General features: G+C 46.6%; 1 protein-coding gene across 1 annotated transcript in view; it reads left to right on the top strand.

Moving 5' to 3' along the window:
- PIGK (phosphatidylinositol glycan anchor biosynthesis class K) overlaps positions 1-17,318 on the top strand; it is a 477,281-nt gene that overhangs the window by 324,495 nt on the left and 135,468 nt on the right. The window contains exon 10 of the mRNA XM_086954133.1: positions 6,270-6,345. Coding sequence (XP_086810259.1) covers positions 6,270-6,345 — 76 coding nt within the window. The remainder of the gene's footprint in view (positions 1-6,269; positions 6,346-17,318) is intronic.

Here is a 17,318-nt window from a genome sequence, read left to right as displayed (position 1 = left end):
CCCCCAGAACCAGTAGAGACTGGGTCCCACAAGCCCTGTGCCAGGGCTGAACAAAGGGAAAATGTTGTATAAATGTTGGGGATGGGACCCCATGTTTGTGTAGTACTTCCTAGTGACTTGGGGACATGCTGCTTCTGGGCTCCAGGAGGAACTGCCACGAGGGACTGTCTCCCTTCTGGCAGGCCCCGTAAGCTGGCCTGCCTGGGTCCAGTCTTGTGCCCTTGAAACTTGGAATGAGCTCCTTGTGAGTTCTATACCTTTCTCCCAGGACAGGGAGAGTGCGGGTGCCTTGAAGCGCTGGGCCTGCAACATCTACAGAGTGAATCCAGACGTGGGGCTTGCCCTGCAATGCTGGTGAAGTGGGATCCCACCCCACATCGTGGTATGCTGAGGAGCAGAGCGGGAGCCCACCCCGTACTACTGGAGAAGTGGGAGCCCACCCACATTGATGCCTCTGAACGAGATCCCATCCCGCATTTCGGTGTATCTTAAAGGCAGGAGCCTACCCAACTTCTCTCATCTCTGAAAAGGGCCGCTGAACCACGACCAGCGACCACGGAGCCAGGCACGCTCCCTGGTTGGGGCCAAAATGCCGGCCGGACGTCTTGCCCGAGCCATTTGGAAGGGAGGAGGAGCCCTGCTTGCGGCCGGGAAGAACGGAGACGGGGCCGTTCGAGGCACATTGTCGGGCCATTCGAGGCACATTGTCGGTGCCTGACCCACATCTTCAGAGGAGCCACGAAGTGGGAACCTTGAGGGCTCTAGAGACGGCAGGCGAAAGAGTGGGCCGATCTGGAGATGACCCGGTAGCACGACTGGCCGAGGCACATTGTCGGTGCCTGCCCCGCAGGAGCTACCAGAGGAACCCCCCGAGAGCCCGGAGAGTGGGGCTCAAATCTGCACACTGTCGGTGCTAGGAGCCACCACCAACTGTCCCGGTGAGTGGGGCTGATACCAGGAAGCCATAGTGGTGCCGAGTGAGTGCACCAGACAGAGCCCAGTGGTGGGGCGCTCAAGGCACTAGTTGTGCCATAACTAATTTGTCTTTGGTGCAATTTGGTCCCCTGAGAGGGACTTGAGAGGCTCAGAGAGTGCCAGTGCAGAGTTTGTTTGGCTGCATTAAAGGTGCCGAGAAGAGGCACTGGAGGAGTCACAGAGGAGGGGGCTCACGGGGCACGGTGTATGGTAGTCCCATAAGGAGCCTTCAAAAGCACAGTGGTGCCTATGCTAATTGGATCCCTTCCCAGTTGCACCGCGAGAGCGCCAGCAGCTGCAACGTGAGAGGCATTGTTTGGGTCTCTAGAGAGACCAGGGTGAATTGCGCCCCAGTGGAGCCCTGACATTTGGAACAGAGGGCATTTGAGCCCCAGACAAGGCCAGTTGGCCTGGGGTCATGTTTGTTCATTTTGTGTTCTGGTGGGAGCGCAAAGAGGATGAATGCAAAGTATTAGGGTACTGTGATGCATTACTAATATGAAATTGCATAATGTGTTTATGCCTACAGAGACTGCATAATGTGTTTATGCTTAAGATGTTTATGCATAATGCGTTTTATGCCTAAGGTGATGCAGACGTAATGTGTTTATGTTGTTAATTCTAATGTGATATGATGCTAAGTACAGTATTCTACCAGTAGTTACTGGTTGTGTTATTTTTACTATTTGTGCCCTGTGATGGCTCTGACAGAGTCCCGATTGGTCCTGTCATATATATAAAATCCCCTATAAATTATTACCTGGTGTCAGTTGGCACAGTGTATATGTGTGATTATGATTCTAATTTGTTTTGGATAATACAAAGGCTATTTGTTATATAACCTTGTGTGGAGTTTCTTCTGAGGTGTGCCTAGTGTGTTGCTGCTGTGTGCGTGTGTGTTGCGCAACGCTTTACACATTGCCTCTGAGATAAGCCTGACTGCTCGTGCCAAGCTACCAAGGGGTTGAGCAGGGGTTATCTTCAGCGTGTAACTCCCTTGCCCTGACTAGAGTGGTGGTTTCTGCCTGGCTTAGGCCCAAGCTCTATCCAACCAGAAATCCCATTTCTAACAGTCATTTACAATGCCAATAGCTCAAACTCTCGCAAATACGAGAACTGTTGAATTGCAAATGTTTGTTGTCTTTCTGTTCCTCCCAGGGAGCACGGATGAAGTATAGTATTGTCTTGTTATGCCTTGGTTCTTTATCTGTTGCTTTGGGGACACATTTTTTTTATTTATTTCCTCCTCCTGTGAATGTTTGCCTGTGTTCTCCTCAACATCTTGAAGCACAGAAATGTGTTAATGAATGCTGGAAAATGTACTATTTCATATTGAAATCAAGAGTAAGAAGATTTGCTCTCAACGAAAAGCACTTCATTTACAATAGACATTGGTGGCTTCATCCGAACATGGCTGTACCTTACTGATTTGATTTAGTTTCTGACTTCCTCGGAGCTCCGACTAGAGATCACTCAGCCAATAGGAGGGCTTGTCTCAGAAGCCTGCACAACCCGTAGGCTTCTGAGAAGTCTTTGGTCCATGCACTTGGGCACTCCCCCCTCCCTCACAGCCAGCAGGGTTGTGACACAGTAGCGCTTACAGCAGTGTAACTGTGGACCCTCTCTCCCCCCCCCCCTTTGAGCCTGGTGCTCCTGTAACTCCCCCCTCCCACCATGTTACTTCTGTCCTCCAATCCAGATCTGCATGGCATACTGTGTGGCTCTATCCACTGCCCATATCCACCCAGGCTATACCTAAAGATGTCACTTCCCGTTGCTTGCTGCTGCTGGCCTCAACGTATACCCACTAGGTATGGTTTCACCGCTTCTAACATACACTGGCAATGTAAGTGCCCCTTAAGAGCCGAGTGATCTCTGCCACAGCACCCACCCCTGTGCCCTAGGTCCCAAGTCATGCTCAATCTTGTCCCTACGCTGCTGAAAGTGCTCCAGGGTGTGTGATCATCTCCTAGCCTAGCCACTGTTCTCCAATCAAACAATAGCCACTTCTGACCTGCCCAGAGCAACCGTGAGTTGTCTTTAGCCCACATAGGTGGTCTTACTACCCCTACGCACTCATAAAAGTTCAGGGTACATGTGCCTGCGAGTTTAATGCACTTCGACCACTGCTCTGCAGGCATTAAGCCAAGCTATATATCTCCTTAACCTCTCTCTACATCCCTGTGCTAGGCTATACACTGTGTAATGCTTGATGTGCAGGCCTTGTACCATGCTTTGCATGGTGTAAGTCCTACTACACCCTATGCATTCCTGTGACAAGTAGTGCACTGCTAAGCCATGGTCTGCAGCTGCTGTTGCATGCTCTGCCGTCTGCACGCTGTGCCGTAAACAGCACATCCTAAACCATTCTGTGCCAGGCTCTGCAATGCTGAGCCATGGCCTGCAGCCCCTGTCCCATGCCTTGTAAGCCATGAACTATGCTCAGCATGTTGTAAACCATGCACTGCATACTTCTACCAATCTGTGCACGTCCTGTGCCCCAGTCTGCCACCCTCTACTAAGCTCTGCATGTCTTAAGTCAACTACGATCTACAAACACAATGCCACTCATATTTTCTAAATGTAATTTATATGCTCTACGCGATATCAATAATACGCTGTACGGGATGTTATTCATACACTCTATGTGCTGTCTTTCATACGCTCTACTTAATGCCAGTCTTTGTGATGTCATTTATTTGCTCTACATGATGTCCCTCATTCTTTGCTCTGCTAACCGCACTGTGCTCTGAGCTCCCTTAGCAGCTCTCAGCATAATCACAGGTAGAATTTAGACTTTGTGCTCCACACCTCTCTCCACAGAACTTAAACAGCACCCTGCAAAACCTCAGTTATGCTATGCGTGTCCTGAAACACTGTCTGTACTAAGCATGAGCGGAAAATCCGTTCCGCTTGCGGATTTTGCAGATTTTTGGCAAATTCGCAATCCGCGAGCTTCGCGAATTTCCCTCAAAATGTGCGAGCTGAACGGATTGGGTCAAAAGTTGAAGCTGACTTTTGTAACTATTTTAGAATGGCGCCGGCAACTGCCAGCAAGCTGCCAGAGCCATTCTAAAATAGTTACAAAAGTCAGCTTCAACAGGAAGCACTAATAGGTAAAGTAAAGCAGGTGCTCGAGTTGAAGCTCAAATTCAGTTACACAATCATTAATCACCCGAAACTTGGGGTGATTAATGATTGTGAAACTTAATTTGACCTTCAACTCAAGCACCTGCTTTACTTTATCTATTACTGCTTCCTGTTGAAGATGACTTTGTAGCTATTTTAGAATGGCGCTGGCAGCTTGCCGGCCCCATTCTAAGTGGCGCTGAGGGCAGAAAGGCACAAAGTGGGACAGAGGGCAGAAGGGGACAAAAAATGAGTGGGGCAGAGGGCAGAAGGGCACAGAAACGAGTGGGGCAGAGGGCAGAAGGGGACAAAAACGAGTGGGGCAGAGGGCAGAAGAACACAAAAACGAGTGGGACAGACGGCAGAAACGAGTGGGGCAGAGGGCAGAAGACCACAGAAACGAGTTGGGCAGAGGGCAGAAGAGCACAAAAACGAATGGGGCAGAAGGCAAAAGGGAACAAACACGAGTGGGGCAGAGGGCAGAAAGGCACAAAAACGAGTTTTACAGAGGGCAGAAGGGCATAAAAAACGAGAGGGTGGCAGTGATGAACCAGAGGGCGCATCACGGTCTCGCCCCAAAAAAAACCCGCGAACACGCAAAGCCCCCCGCGAACACGCAAAGCGCCCCGCGAACACGCAAAAATAAAAAAAATCAGCGAATTTTGCGGATCGTGAATTTGCAAATCCGCGAATCGCAAATTCGCAAAATTCGTCCATGCTTATTCTGTACATGGTTCTCTGTCATTGGCATGTGCTAGCCCACTCCCACCAACCCTGACACCATTCCCTCACACTAACCTTTGCCACCTCTCATCTCTAGCTTGCACGTCCACGACCCTGTCATATCTCATTTGCTTACTCACTGCCCCCTCTCATCTTGCCCTCGCACTTACACAACCCTGTCATCTGTCCCCTACACCCGCACTGCCCCTCTCATCTCTCTGTCACACTCCCACTGTCTCCTCTCATGTCGCACTTCCACTCTCATGTCACTCTCCCACTGCCCCCTCTCATACCTTCCTCACACTCACTGTCTTCTTTCTGTACTGCCGGCTCACACATGCTGCCTTCCTGTACCCCCCCGCGTTGTGCACTCTTCCTCCTTTCACTCCCACTCATCTCGGTGCTGCTCCCACTTATACTCTGAAACAGGAAGATGCGCACAGCCCGTCTTTGCTTGCACTCTCTCACAGGTCACACGCCTCTCTCAGTCCGGTGCCCATCCTGGGTGCCCCGTCGTCATCTGCTGGGTTGTCATTTCCTTACTTTTTGGTTAATAAGGTTACTTTGGGAATAACAGCCAGTCTCTCTCTCTCTCTCTGTCTCTCTCTCTGTCTCTGTCTCTGTCTCTCTCTCTGTCTCTCTCTCTCTCTCTCTCTGTCTCTCTCTCTCTCTCTCTCTCTCTCTCTCTCTCTCTCTCTCTCACGTCCTCTCATCGAGCACAGTTTCTTTCCCATGCCTTTACAAGGTTTCTGTCCTTCAATCCCACACTCTCCTCCTCTTCTTGGGGTGCCTTCTGCGTACACAGGCACTCTCTCTTTATGCATCTGTTGCCTGCTCCCCCCTTCTTTCTCTCTTTCTCACGCACTTTATGCTCCTCTGTCTAGAGTTAATTCAGCACTTCGTGCAAAAACTTCCTATTCCTCTCAGTCTCTCTGTCTATCTATTCTTTACAACTCTCACCCCTAACTATCCACCATCCCAAACAATTCTACCCCACATAATTGCACAACTTAGAAGTTCAATCCAACCCACATACTTCCAACTCCACTCCACACCAAAACTCAACAGATGCATAAGGGACATTTTCATTTACAACGCCAATATTTCCAAGTGTCGCAAATATTAGACCAATTGGCAATGCTTGTTACTAGGGATACAAGTAGCAGTGTTTTATCACTCTGACAATGTTCCATCCAAAACGGGGCATACTGGAAAAAATAAACCTCATGGATACTTTCTTAAACTATGCGTTCTTGTAATTTCGAGTATAATTTTAAATATAATTATTTGAATAACAAAATATTGTGTTATGAATAATGTTACTCTTGATGTTCCATTTCATGAATATTGTTAAAAGGAAAAAACATGGTAATAATGAAATAATTAGGCTTCTGTGGAGATAAATAGTTGGAAAATAATACCACCATTCTTTTTGTTTCCAGATCTCTTATTGATAAAGCCGCAGAACAATCCATGACATACGCAGAGCAACTTCCAGTGGCTGAAATAATACACCAGGTTTGGCATTCTTTTTTTGCTTTGAAATTATTTACCAGTTCTGCTATGACTTTCTTTTGGGAAAACCCCATTGGTACTGCAGTGGAACGGGTATGTGGATCCGTATTTTCTGTTGTTTAAATGTACCCATTATTTTTGTTAGTACAGCAGTGACGGCCGTCATGAATCTGGGGTTGAAGGGTGGAGGGTTAAGGGGGTAACGCGGTTTGAAAAAGAAAAATACACTTACCTCCTCGCCTCTCTCTCTCCCACGTTTTCTTTCCTCCATCGCCTAACAAGAAGCAGCCAGGCTCCCATGAGCCAATCACAATGCTGCAATGCAGCACTCAGACGGGGACTGGGGGCCTGGGATTGTTCTCCACCCAGACTGTAAAGCAGCCTGGGTGGAGAACATGCTAAGTGCACATGACTGTTTGTCCTGCCCGAGACGGCCGGCCAAAGCATCATGCGTACTTCAGGGTGCCCACCACTCCTCCCCTACTCTGCTCTGTCAGTAGAGCAGCCTCACCCGCTCCATGCTGCCACAGCAGGAGCAAATAAAATGGTAATAACATCAAGTTATCATTTTCCTTTCCTTCACTGCTGCAATGTAGTGGGGCGACGCTCCTCCGCCTTAGCAGAGGAGCCACCACTGTAATACAGGTTTAGAACAGAATCACCTGCCTTTGTCCATCCGTGTACTTAATTCATGTTATTACTTTACTTTTCTGTGATCTGTTGCTCTACCTCAGGTCTAATTTACCTCTACTAGACCCATTTCTAGCCATTATCGCCAACCTAATTTAAAAATGATAATATCTATTTCTACTTAGGCCATCATTCTGCATTTCAGCTCTTTCTAACTATTGTTAATACCAGGTGTTGCTCTTATGCAATTAAATATCACTGAGTTTATGGATCTCAGAGCGATGGACGTTTCAGTTGGCCTTGCTGGGAATCAGTCTTGTGACCTGCTTATCACAGCAAATGTCAGTGGTGTTGATCATATTGGCTCCAACCTTATGCACAGGATCCAATGTGAGTGATGTTTACTTTAACCTCATTGCTTCCACCTCTGATCACATATATAAAAACATGAAGGCCGGTGGCAGAAGCCGAGAAAAACCAGATCCTGGACTCCACCACTTCTGACTTATAACTTAGCAGCCAATGAAGTTTATGGAATTGGTGAGTTCCTATAAAACAAAGTGATATCCTGAATATCATATTGTCTCTAAGAGAACTAAAGGTAATTGCAATTGCGAATAGATATACCTGAACTCGACTGTGTAAGGAACTCTTTGTAGATCAACATGAAACTGGAAGTTCCTAAAAAATGATCGTACAAACAATAAGTATCTCAAAAGAAAAGTGTGTGTGTGTTTGATTATACACAGAGATGTGACTTTTGGAACTATCTCATGTTAGCATGTATATAGAGTAGAGTCACTAAATGTTCAACAATGATATAAGTTGATTTCCTCCAACATGACAATGGAATAGTTCCTACATAGCCTTACTAAAATATTCTCAGTTTCAATAGTTCAAAAGTAGTTCAAGTCCAAAGTTGTTTTATTGCAATACAACTTAAAGGCTTCTCCATAATCCTTAGTAATTTAAACCCTTGTTTCAATAGTTTGAAATTAGTACAAATTAAAAGTTCAATTTTAACATTTACTGACCCTGGCAGTTTGGGCTGGACTGTTACCATGAGCCACAGGGTCAAGACTGATTTGCATATAGCTGTGTCTGAACTGTGGTGGCGAAGTGAACTAAAGAACGATGATGGATTCAACCCAGATCTGTGACTGGGGGTGAGTGTCTGAAAAGTTCCAGCGCTCCGTCCATCATCTCCTTGTGTTTGCTTTGTTCGCCCTAAGTTAGCAGGGTATGCCCAGACGTGGGTCCATAGCTCACTTTGCCACTGGATTCAAGCTAGTATGGCTAATGAGGGCTGTTAGCCAGAAACAGGTTCCAGGATGCTTGTTTCCTGTCCAGGGGAGACATGGCTTGGCAGTTCGGGCTGGACTGTTCCCATGAGGCACAAAATCCAGACTGATTTGCATATAGCTATGTCTGAACTGGGTTGGGAAGTGAGCTAAAAAACAATGATGGATTTAACCAAGATCTGTGACTGGGGGTGAGTGTCTGAAAAGTTTCAGCGCTCCGTCCATCAACTCCTTGTGTTTACTTCTCTGTGAGCTGCCATAAAAAAAATACAATTGTCAACAAGCAACTGGTCTCAGCAAAGGGAATACAGAAGCAACAAGCAAGTGCTAGCTGCAGCAACGTTGTAACATGAGTGTCCAGCAGGGGCACTGTTACTCAGAAGGCCAGTTATACTCTGTAATCCCAAATGACCGCAAATTCTCTGTAAAACAAAAGTGTTTAGTCTACATCTAGTATGTTGTCCACATTCTGCCTGAGCCCACATAGCTGCTGCACCCTGGTCGCTGATTTCTCCTTGACTGCAAGACACCCAGGACCAGATTTACAAAGATTTTGCATTGGTTTTTGCAATACTTTTTTAAAGCAAACCTGACGCAAAGTGTTGTGTTGGTATTTACACGATTGACATTAGATCATAACCAAAAGTAATGCTTTGTTTTACTTTGTCAAGGGGGCATTCCATTAGCGGTGCATGGGCATTCCTGTCAGCGCCTGGCTGCCTCTTTTTTTCCATTGGGCATTTTGCTGGTGGGATCAAGATTCTGGGGCTGGTTTGTGAAAGCAAAGGGGCTGCTGCTGGCACCTCTGCTAAGTTTTATAGCTCATTGAGGCAAATGCAGGAGGCACAGAGTGTGCTTTTGGAGAGATAGAAGAGCGATAGAAAAGTCAAAAGGAGAGAGATATGAGAGGACGAAGAGGGTGCTGGCGATATTCTCGCGATTGCCGCCCAGGGGCAAATGCGTGGAAGAGCAGGGGCCAGGGTGGTGGAGGCCCGCCCCAAAACTCATGTTCCCGGGGACCGTGAATTGCAATCTAGAGGATTTTTCCAAATGCATTTTTTTGCAAGTAAACCCACTTCTCACCTCCGACTACTGAGGTACAGGACACCGCTTATGATCACCATAAAATCTATACCTCAGATGTATACTGCTCAACACCCGCTCTGTCCACAGGCATGCCGTCGAACTCTGGGACCTACGCGACTTATCTTCCCCGGACCTCTCTTTTCTGACGGAAACCGCAATTAACTCGTCACCGGCACCTGATGTCACCACAGGTATCCCGGATGGCTACAAGATCACCAGATCTCGACAAACACCAAGGGCACCCTCAGCCACTCCGAACACCTGCACTTCCAGATCCACATCGATCCCAACACCACCCCCAGAGAAAGCCTCATGTACAGACCCCCGGACGCCGGCCACAGGTCATTGACTGCATCACAGACTCTGTCAGAACGCACGCCCTGGCCTCCACAGACTACATCCTCCTCGGAGACCTGAATTTCCACCTCGAGAACAACAATGACAACAACTCCACCACACTACTGGACAACCTCGCCAACCTCTGCCTCAAACAGCTCGTCACGACACCCACCCACTCCGCCGGGCACACGCTCGACCCCATTTTCTCCGGCAGCAGCCACGTCTCAATCAGCCACAACACCGAACTCTACTGGACCGACATCCACTGCATCCGCTTCTCCTTCAACAAAACCACTGCACACAACCACCAGCAAAGAATCCCACACCGCAGCTGGAACCAGACTCCTAAGCCGTTAGGGACTTCCCCTTGCCTGGATATTGATTTCTCCAAGAACTCATTTATTATGCATGAACGAACATCTATTCCTTAGTGGTTCATTCATGACGTTCATATGCCCGACTTTTACATCAATACTGGCATTCCTAAACACCTTCAAGGTATAAATATACCTTGACTTGCTATGGCAAAGAACGGTGTGGTTCGGTGCAGTTTGACTACCTACTTGTATGACGCAGCTCCCTACAGCAAGTGCCGAAGTAAGCCAACTCCCCAGCTGACACACTTACTACAAGCTGTCATCCTCCTGCCGAGAATCCAGCTCCAGTGTTTCTGACTACCCTTGCGGAGTGTTGGGAAATCGTGTCCCAGGAAAGAGATACCAACCTCTCTCATTCTAAGGTATGGAACTGATTAGAACCTAGAGAAACCTTTGGCAATTCTTGGCAAAACTAAACCCATGCTAAATCAGCACCTACTTCTTCCCTCGTACTAGCCCTTAGGTTAGGTACACTGGGGTAGGCGTATTTTAGAAACACCAGTTGAGTATTTTTGCCTGTGTTATTATATATGTATTTTTACATATGTCTTTCCAACAGACAATGCTAATACAGTATTATTTTATATTACTGTTTGCGCTGTACTCATTGTACTTCGCATTCTGTCTAACGATTGTAGCAGTTCATATCTCTTGCATGAGAAAGAAGACTGTTCAATAAACCCTTTTTATTGAAATGCCCGTCTCTCTATTTCTGTTCAACTCTGTAGAAACGAAGCATGCACAATTGACTGAGTGAATATTTATCTATTGTTTCCACGACTCTGAAGATATTATTCCGACTATAAGGGAAACAAAGTTGTCATGTTTATGCGGTTGTCAGAGACTAATAAATAGAAAATACAATAATAATGCTGTGGGTCTCATACATCACCTGGTGCCTAAACGTCCTATTTCTGAGCCTAAATAGTAAAAACTATGTTCACAACCATGACCTCTCAAGGAAAGCCCTATTTGAAGGACGGAATCCCATCGCTCACCCAAAGGTGACATGCTTCATCATCTGGGATCTCCTCTCAAATGTAAACCTAGCACAGTCGAGAGATACAAACCCCTCAGCTATGAGGGGTTTGTATCTCTTCCCTTTTAATAGGTACCACTGGATACACTAAGATCCGTCCGGTGTAGAGTTAACTATCATTACAGTGATGGGTGCAGTGCTTAGTGAAAAAAATTCATATCTCTTGCATGAGAAAGAAGACTGTTCAATAAACCCTTTTTATTGAAACGCCCGTCTCTCTATTTCTGTGCAACTCTGTAGAAACGAAGCATGCACGATTGACTGAGTGAAATAGTTATCTATTGTTTCCACAACTCTGAAGATATTATTCTGACTCTAAAGGAACCAAAGTTGTCATGTTTATGCAGTTGTCATAGACTAATCCCTTCTTGTTTATTCGAGAAAGTTTCTAGTGACCTCTGAGTTCGCTGGAGCACACAATTAAGTTTAATGTACTTTATGGCTCTATGCCTCCTGGGGGCCGGATGGGGATGATTACCCCCAATGTGCTCTACCAGAGTCTGAAAGCCCACTAAACACCAGAGATTTGAAAACTGTGCCAAAACAAACAAAAGAAGGGTTTTGCCCACCCTGGCATCGAGCCATACCCTTGCCCCAGAACTGGTAATATTGTCTTTCTGCGAATTCGGCCCTGGAGGTGGCATATAGCTTGCTGTATGGCAAGAACACATTATTTAAATAAAATACTGGAGTGGATGTGGCCTAACCGTACATCAGGCCCCACGATCACCCCTATAGCATCAGTCTTTCTGCTCCTGTGTGTGCTAAAGAATCCCATACCAATGCCAAGCTAGGGGACATTTGATTCTGTTGGGAATTATTTTTACATATGGTCCAGGAGAATGTGACTAACTAGCAATATCGTCTCCACTGCAAAACCTTCCTAGTCTGAACCCCAAGGTTATTCACTGCCAGTCATTATCAGAGTACATCATCAATTCCACCACTGGTGGAACAACACATCGGACAGGTGGATGTTGCAAATAGTCCGAAGGGCTACTCCCTCCCCTTCAAAACTACCCCTCCATCTATGCCTCCAGTGTATGATCGGCTGATGGAGGATCACCTGGCCCTGCTCCAGCGAGGAAGTCAAGAGTATTTTGGCCAGCTGAGCTATAGAGAGGATTCCTGGGCCAGAAATAGGCTGTAGTTGTTGTTCCCACTATTTTCTGGTCCCAAAGAAGGACTGAGACGTTCAAGGTGCCCAACCTAGCTCAGGGCCTGTCTGCCTTTGGCCCCGGGAGGCTGGATGGTAGCGTTGACTTGCAGGATACCTATTTTCATATCCCGTCCTGCTTGTTCATCATCGCTACCTGCAGTTTACAGTGGGCCACAAGCACTTTCAATTTGCAGTGCTACCCTTTGGCCTCACCAGTGCCCTTCGGGTGTTCACAAAGGTGATGGCGGTGATTGCAGCTCATCTGCGGAGATCAGTTGTTCCAGTCTTCCCCTGTCTCGTCGACTGGTTGTTGAAGGCGGGCTCGTCCCAAGCAGTTGTCTCCTACCTCCAGACTATAGCCAACCTCCTGCATTCGCTGGGGTTCGCTATCAACGTGCCAAAGTCACACCGGACACCCTGCCAGATGCTCCCTTTCATTGGAGCGGTTCTGGGCACGGTGCAGTTTCGGGCCTATCCTCTAAAACGGCGAGTCCAGGATATTCAAGCTGTGATTCCGATGTTTCTGCCTCTTTGTGGAGAATGACTCTCAGGCTGTTGGGCCTCATGGCCTCCTGCATCCTGCTGGTGACCCATGCACAGTGGCACATGCAGGACGTAAAGTTCCAAAGAGGAAATCTCACTTACCAGGTTCAGATTTCAGAGGGCACTGCGAAAGACCTGCAGTGGTGACTAACAGACCGGGATTGGTTCAAGAGCAGACCCCTCTCCCTTCTCCAACGAGATCTCACGGTAGTGATGGATGCGTCTCTTCTGGGATGGGGTGGCCATCTAGGAGAGGTGGAGATTAGAGGACTCTGGTCTCTGGTGGAAGCCACGCTCCATATCAATCTGTTGGAGCTTCGGGCAATCCGACTGGCATTGAAAGCCCTTTTTGCCATCATTAAAGGGAAGGCTCATAGAGTCGTTCATGGACAACACTACCAACATGTGGTGCTGCAACAAACCGGGCGGAGTGGGGTTGTGGACTCTTTCCCAAGAGGCCCTGCATCCTGGACTTTGCTGGAACAACAGGGCATTTCCCTGGTGGTTCAACACCTGGCCCGTTCTCTGAACGCCAGGGTGGATAAGCTCAGGCGAAGGTGCCTTGCAGATCATGAGTGGCGTCTCCATTCGGGGGTGGCATAAGGTCTCTTTCAGCAGTGGGGAGAGCCTTGGTTAGATCTGTTCGCCTCCAAAGAGAACGCGCGATATCAGAAGTTTTGTGCATTGGAGTTTCCACTGCATTTCTCGCTCTGTGACGCGTTTTTTCACGAGCGGTCCTTAGCCTCCTATACGCCTTTCTGCCCATACCACTCCTGCCTAGAGTGTTCAAGAAGATCAGTAGCGAACAGACACAAGTTATTCTTGGGGCTCCGGACTGGGCACGGAGAGTTTGGTATCCTGAGCTTCTAGACATGAACATCGAACCTCAGGTCAGGTTGCCCCTTTGGGATCTTCTGTCGTCGGCGGGGGAGGGTCCTCTACCCAACCTGTCCACTCTCCGCCTCCTTGCTTGGAGATTGAGCGACGACAGTTGACAGCTTTCGACCTCCCTCCAGAAGTCTGAGAGTTATTTTTGGCAGCCAGGCGTCCCTCCACTAAATCGGCGTATGTCTGCCGATTAAACACATTTTGTAAATATTGTACGGACCGGTCTATTGACCCTCTATCTGCATCTCTATTTGATGTCCTCCTGTTTACACTTTCCTTGCCCCGGCAGGGCTCTGGTCTGGGCACCTTGAAGTGCTACTCTTCAGCCCGTTTCGTCTTTTCTTTCGCTGCCTGATTTTTTCAAATCACATCTGGTGCAGAGATTCTTGGAGGGGTTAACATACTTGTTTCCCACTTCACCCTTTATTATGCCACGGTAGGACCTAAATTTGGTTCTCACTTTTCTAATGTGTGCACCGTTTGAGCCACTGCACAACTGCCTTCTACTGCTGCTCACTATCAAAACAGCCTTCTTAATGGCAATAACATCTGCCAGGAGGGAGCGCGAACTGCAGGCACTGTCATCACAGCCTCCTTACCTGACAGTCTTCCCAGGTAAAGTTGTGCTCCGCACAAGGGCATCTTTTCTTCCTAAGGTGGGGACACCCTTCCACATGGGACAGTTAGTTACTCTTCCCACCTTCTATGCACCACCACACCTTTCTGAGGAAGAGCAGCGTCTCTATCATCCAAAAAGAGCCATCTCGATCGAACCAAAGAGTTCCGGGTGGAGGACCATCTCTTTATTGGTTATGTGGGTGCAAAGAACGGGCGTGCTGTTGAAAAGAGTACTATATTCCGCTGGGTTATCCTCTGTATCAAAATCAAAATTTTCTACGCCTTAGGAAAGAAGGATCCCACTGAAGGGCTTAGGGCCCATTCCACCAGGGCAAAAGCAGCCACCACGCCTCTCCATCGTAGTGTCCCAATTTCTGATATCTGCCAAGCAGCCACATGGGCATCGCTGCACTTGTTTGCCAGACACTACTGCCTGGATTCCCAGGTTTGCAAAGAAGGCCTGTTTGGTCGCTCTTTTTTGCAGGATTTTCTGGTCTAAACCTTTCACAGTCCCTCCTCCGGGTATAGTATTGCTTAGGTTTCTGTTCAAAGGTAAGGAATCTGCGACAAGATGTCTCTGTCAGATGGACAAGTTACTTACTGTCATTAACACCTTACCTGGTAGAGACATCATTAAGTCCTTACTGACCCACCCATACTCCCTGCACTTGCGGAATTGTTTTTAGTGTCAGGGACGTTCCCCTCCTGGGCCCTGGCTGGCTGTAACGCACCATGGCCAGTCAATTCTTGGCTTCGCGCTTCTGGCATGGAAAGTCGTGAAAAGTACTGACATCAGCGTGCCAGAGTGGTGGTTATATTGACGACGGGGATGTCATGACCACGACGAACATGCCGCTGCCAACGTCACGCAGAGTGTACCGTTGCCACCTAACGCCGTTCAGAGGTACTGCTTAGATAAATCTTCAGGATCCAGCCTGATGCCAGCAAGTTCAAAGGTAAGGAATAAGCGGCTAGAGCATGTCTCTACCAGATAAGGTGTTACCGAAGGTAAGTAAGTTGTCCATTAAAGACTATGTCTTTTTGTACAGGTGATTCACAAAGATTGTATATGATGACCCTGAATGTAAATTACACCATTGCAGGATTGCCACTATGTGCTATCTAATTGTACTTGCAGCTGTACTTATGTTATTCATTATGTTGTGCTACCATGAATAAAGCGTAAAAAGGAAAAACTATCTGAAAACAACATGGCACCCACAAAGCCTAAAGTAAATCTTGGTATGCCCAAGGCAGGGATTAAGTATAAATGCACACCACCTTTGAGCCCAGGAAAGTAACTAAGCAAGCACAACAGACATTTGTGCCTCCAAGTATAACTTAGGTGCTCAAAAGTGTTATTTACTAGGGCAAATCCAATTCCTCATCATCCTTGTCATTATGACTCTGGACAAGGGAAATGCAAAGTTGTTGTTTTGTTGTCTTGTTTTGTGTATCCTGACTATAAACCCTGGGTGTTGATTGTTTCATACAAATTCTTCATAATTATATAGACGTTCCAAACATTAACTTTTTGAAGTATTGTGTTTAGTTTAATTTCATTTTATTTGTGACTCCTGAAAACTCTCTATAGTCTCATCATCCGAATTTGAGTTTATATGGTTATAGACATACATACCTAAAAGTGCATATTGCCCAGGACAAAAAGTCACGAAACATAAATATTCTCTCATCCCAGCATACAATAATATACAAACAACCTTACTTTAATCTTAACCGTCTATTTTTTAATTGTCAAGCCCTACAAATAAAATTATCAGTACACTGTTTGCCAAAAGAATCAGTTTTCTTGCAAGTCAGTAGTGCTTAGTTGCATGTACTTGCATTCACACATATTAGCAATCTGATTTTAACAAAACACTTTATAGTCTGGAATTACGAGGCAAAAATCACCCATAATGCATATAGAATGACTGGAGTATTTAAGAGACAATTTCAATGTAAAATAATGTGCCCAAGCTAAGTCTTATATCCTATATCTTATATCACTATTGATATGAAACAAATGAGGTTACTGGTGGCTAAAACTGAAACATCCTTTCCCTAACTGGTGGTTAGGGAGAGGATGGTGCGGTTAGAGCTGTCGACCTCGAAGCTGGGGAACCGGGTGCGAGTCTCGGCAATGACGCTCAACATCCTGTGATTCTGGGCAAATAACTTCATCTTCCCGTGCCTAACAAAAATGAATGTGTCTGTCTGTAACTAAACTGGTGCTCATGTAAAGCGCTCGGGTCTCGGGTCTAGTTTGCGCTATATAAAACTCTGGAAAAAAAAAATCTTATTGCTGATAGTAGTTAACACAAGCAACGCCTCTGTGCCAGGAGATGTCTTATAGGAGAGAGGTTATAAATAGTCATCACAAAAGCATTCCAAATTTGAGCAACCTCATAGCTCTGCCTCGTATGGGACACCACTTCAGATATTTTTTCTCCAAAAACTTCCAGAGGCGAAGAGAGTGGCCTATCCCTCAGTTGTAAACCAACATCACTAACTACTGCAGAGATATTAGATAAAAGCTGAGAACTTTTTTGTACCTGTACTTCCTGTGTTCCTGTACGGTTGAATCTCAAGTCGAAGTAATTAAGCTAATCCACCAACTGAATTGTAAAACTAAAATGGTTAAACGTCATCGTGGGGGCGTATATATCCTGCACAGTTACAATTTTACATTTAGGCACATTAGGCTCCAGTCTTTCAGCTTATAATTATTTTCAAACATAGACAACAGTTTATGAAGAGTGATTTGTGCCCTAGCAAATAAAAGATCATCATCTGCATAAAGAAGATAAAGAGTGGACGTTACTCTCAAAGCAGGACAATGTCTGTTGCTGGCCAGGTGTCCCCTTTTCCCACACCTGTAGGAACTACCTCTAAAGACTGCGCCACCTTTGTCTCCCTTGGAAACTACCTTAGACCTTTTAATCACTAGCACATCACTCGTTTTTTCGTTGATTTCACTCAATTTGGGTTTCTCC

This window comes from Lissotriton vulgaris, chromosome 1_1 (assembly GCF_964263255.1).
Source record: "Lissotriton vulgaris chromosome 1_1, aLisVul1.2, whole genome shotgun sequence".
In the NCBI taxonomy this organism is placed as follows: Eukaryota; Metazoa; Chordata; class Amphibia; order Caudata; family Salamandridae; genus Lissotriton; species Lissotriton vulgaris.
The sequence above is the reverse complement of the archived record's forward strand: the minus strand, read 5'-3'. Positions and strand labels throughout refer to the sequence as shown.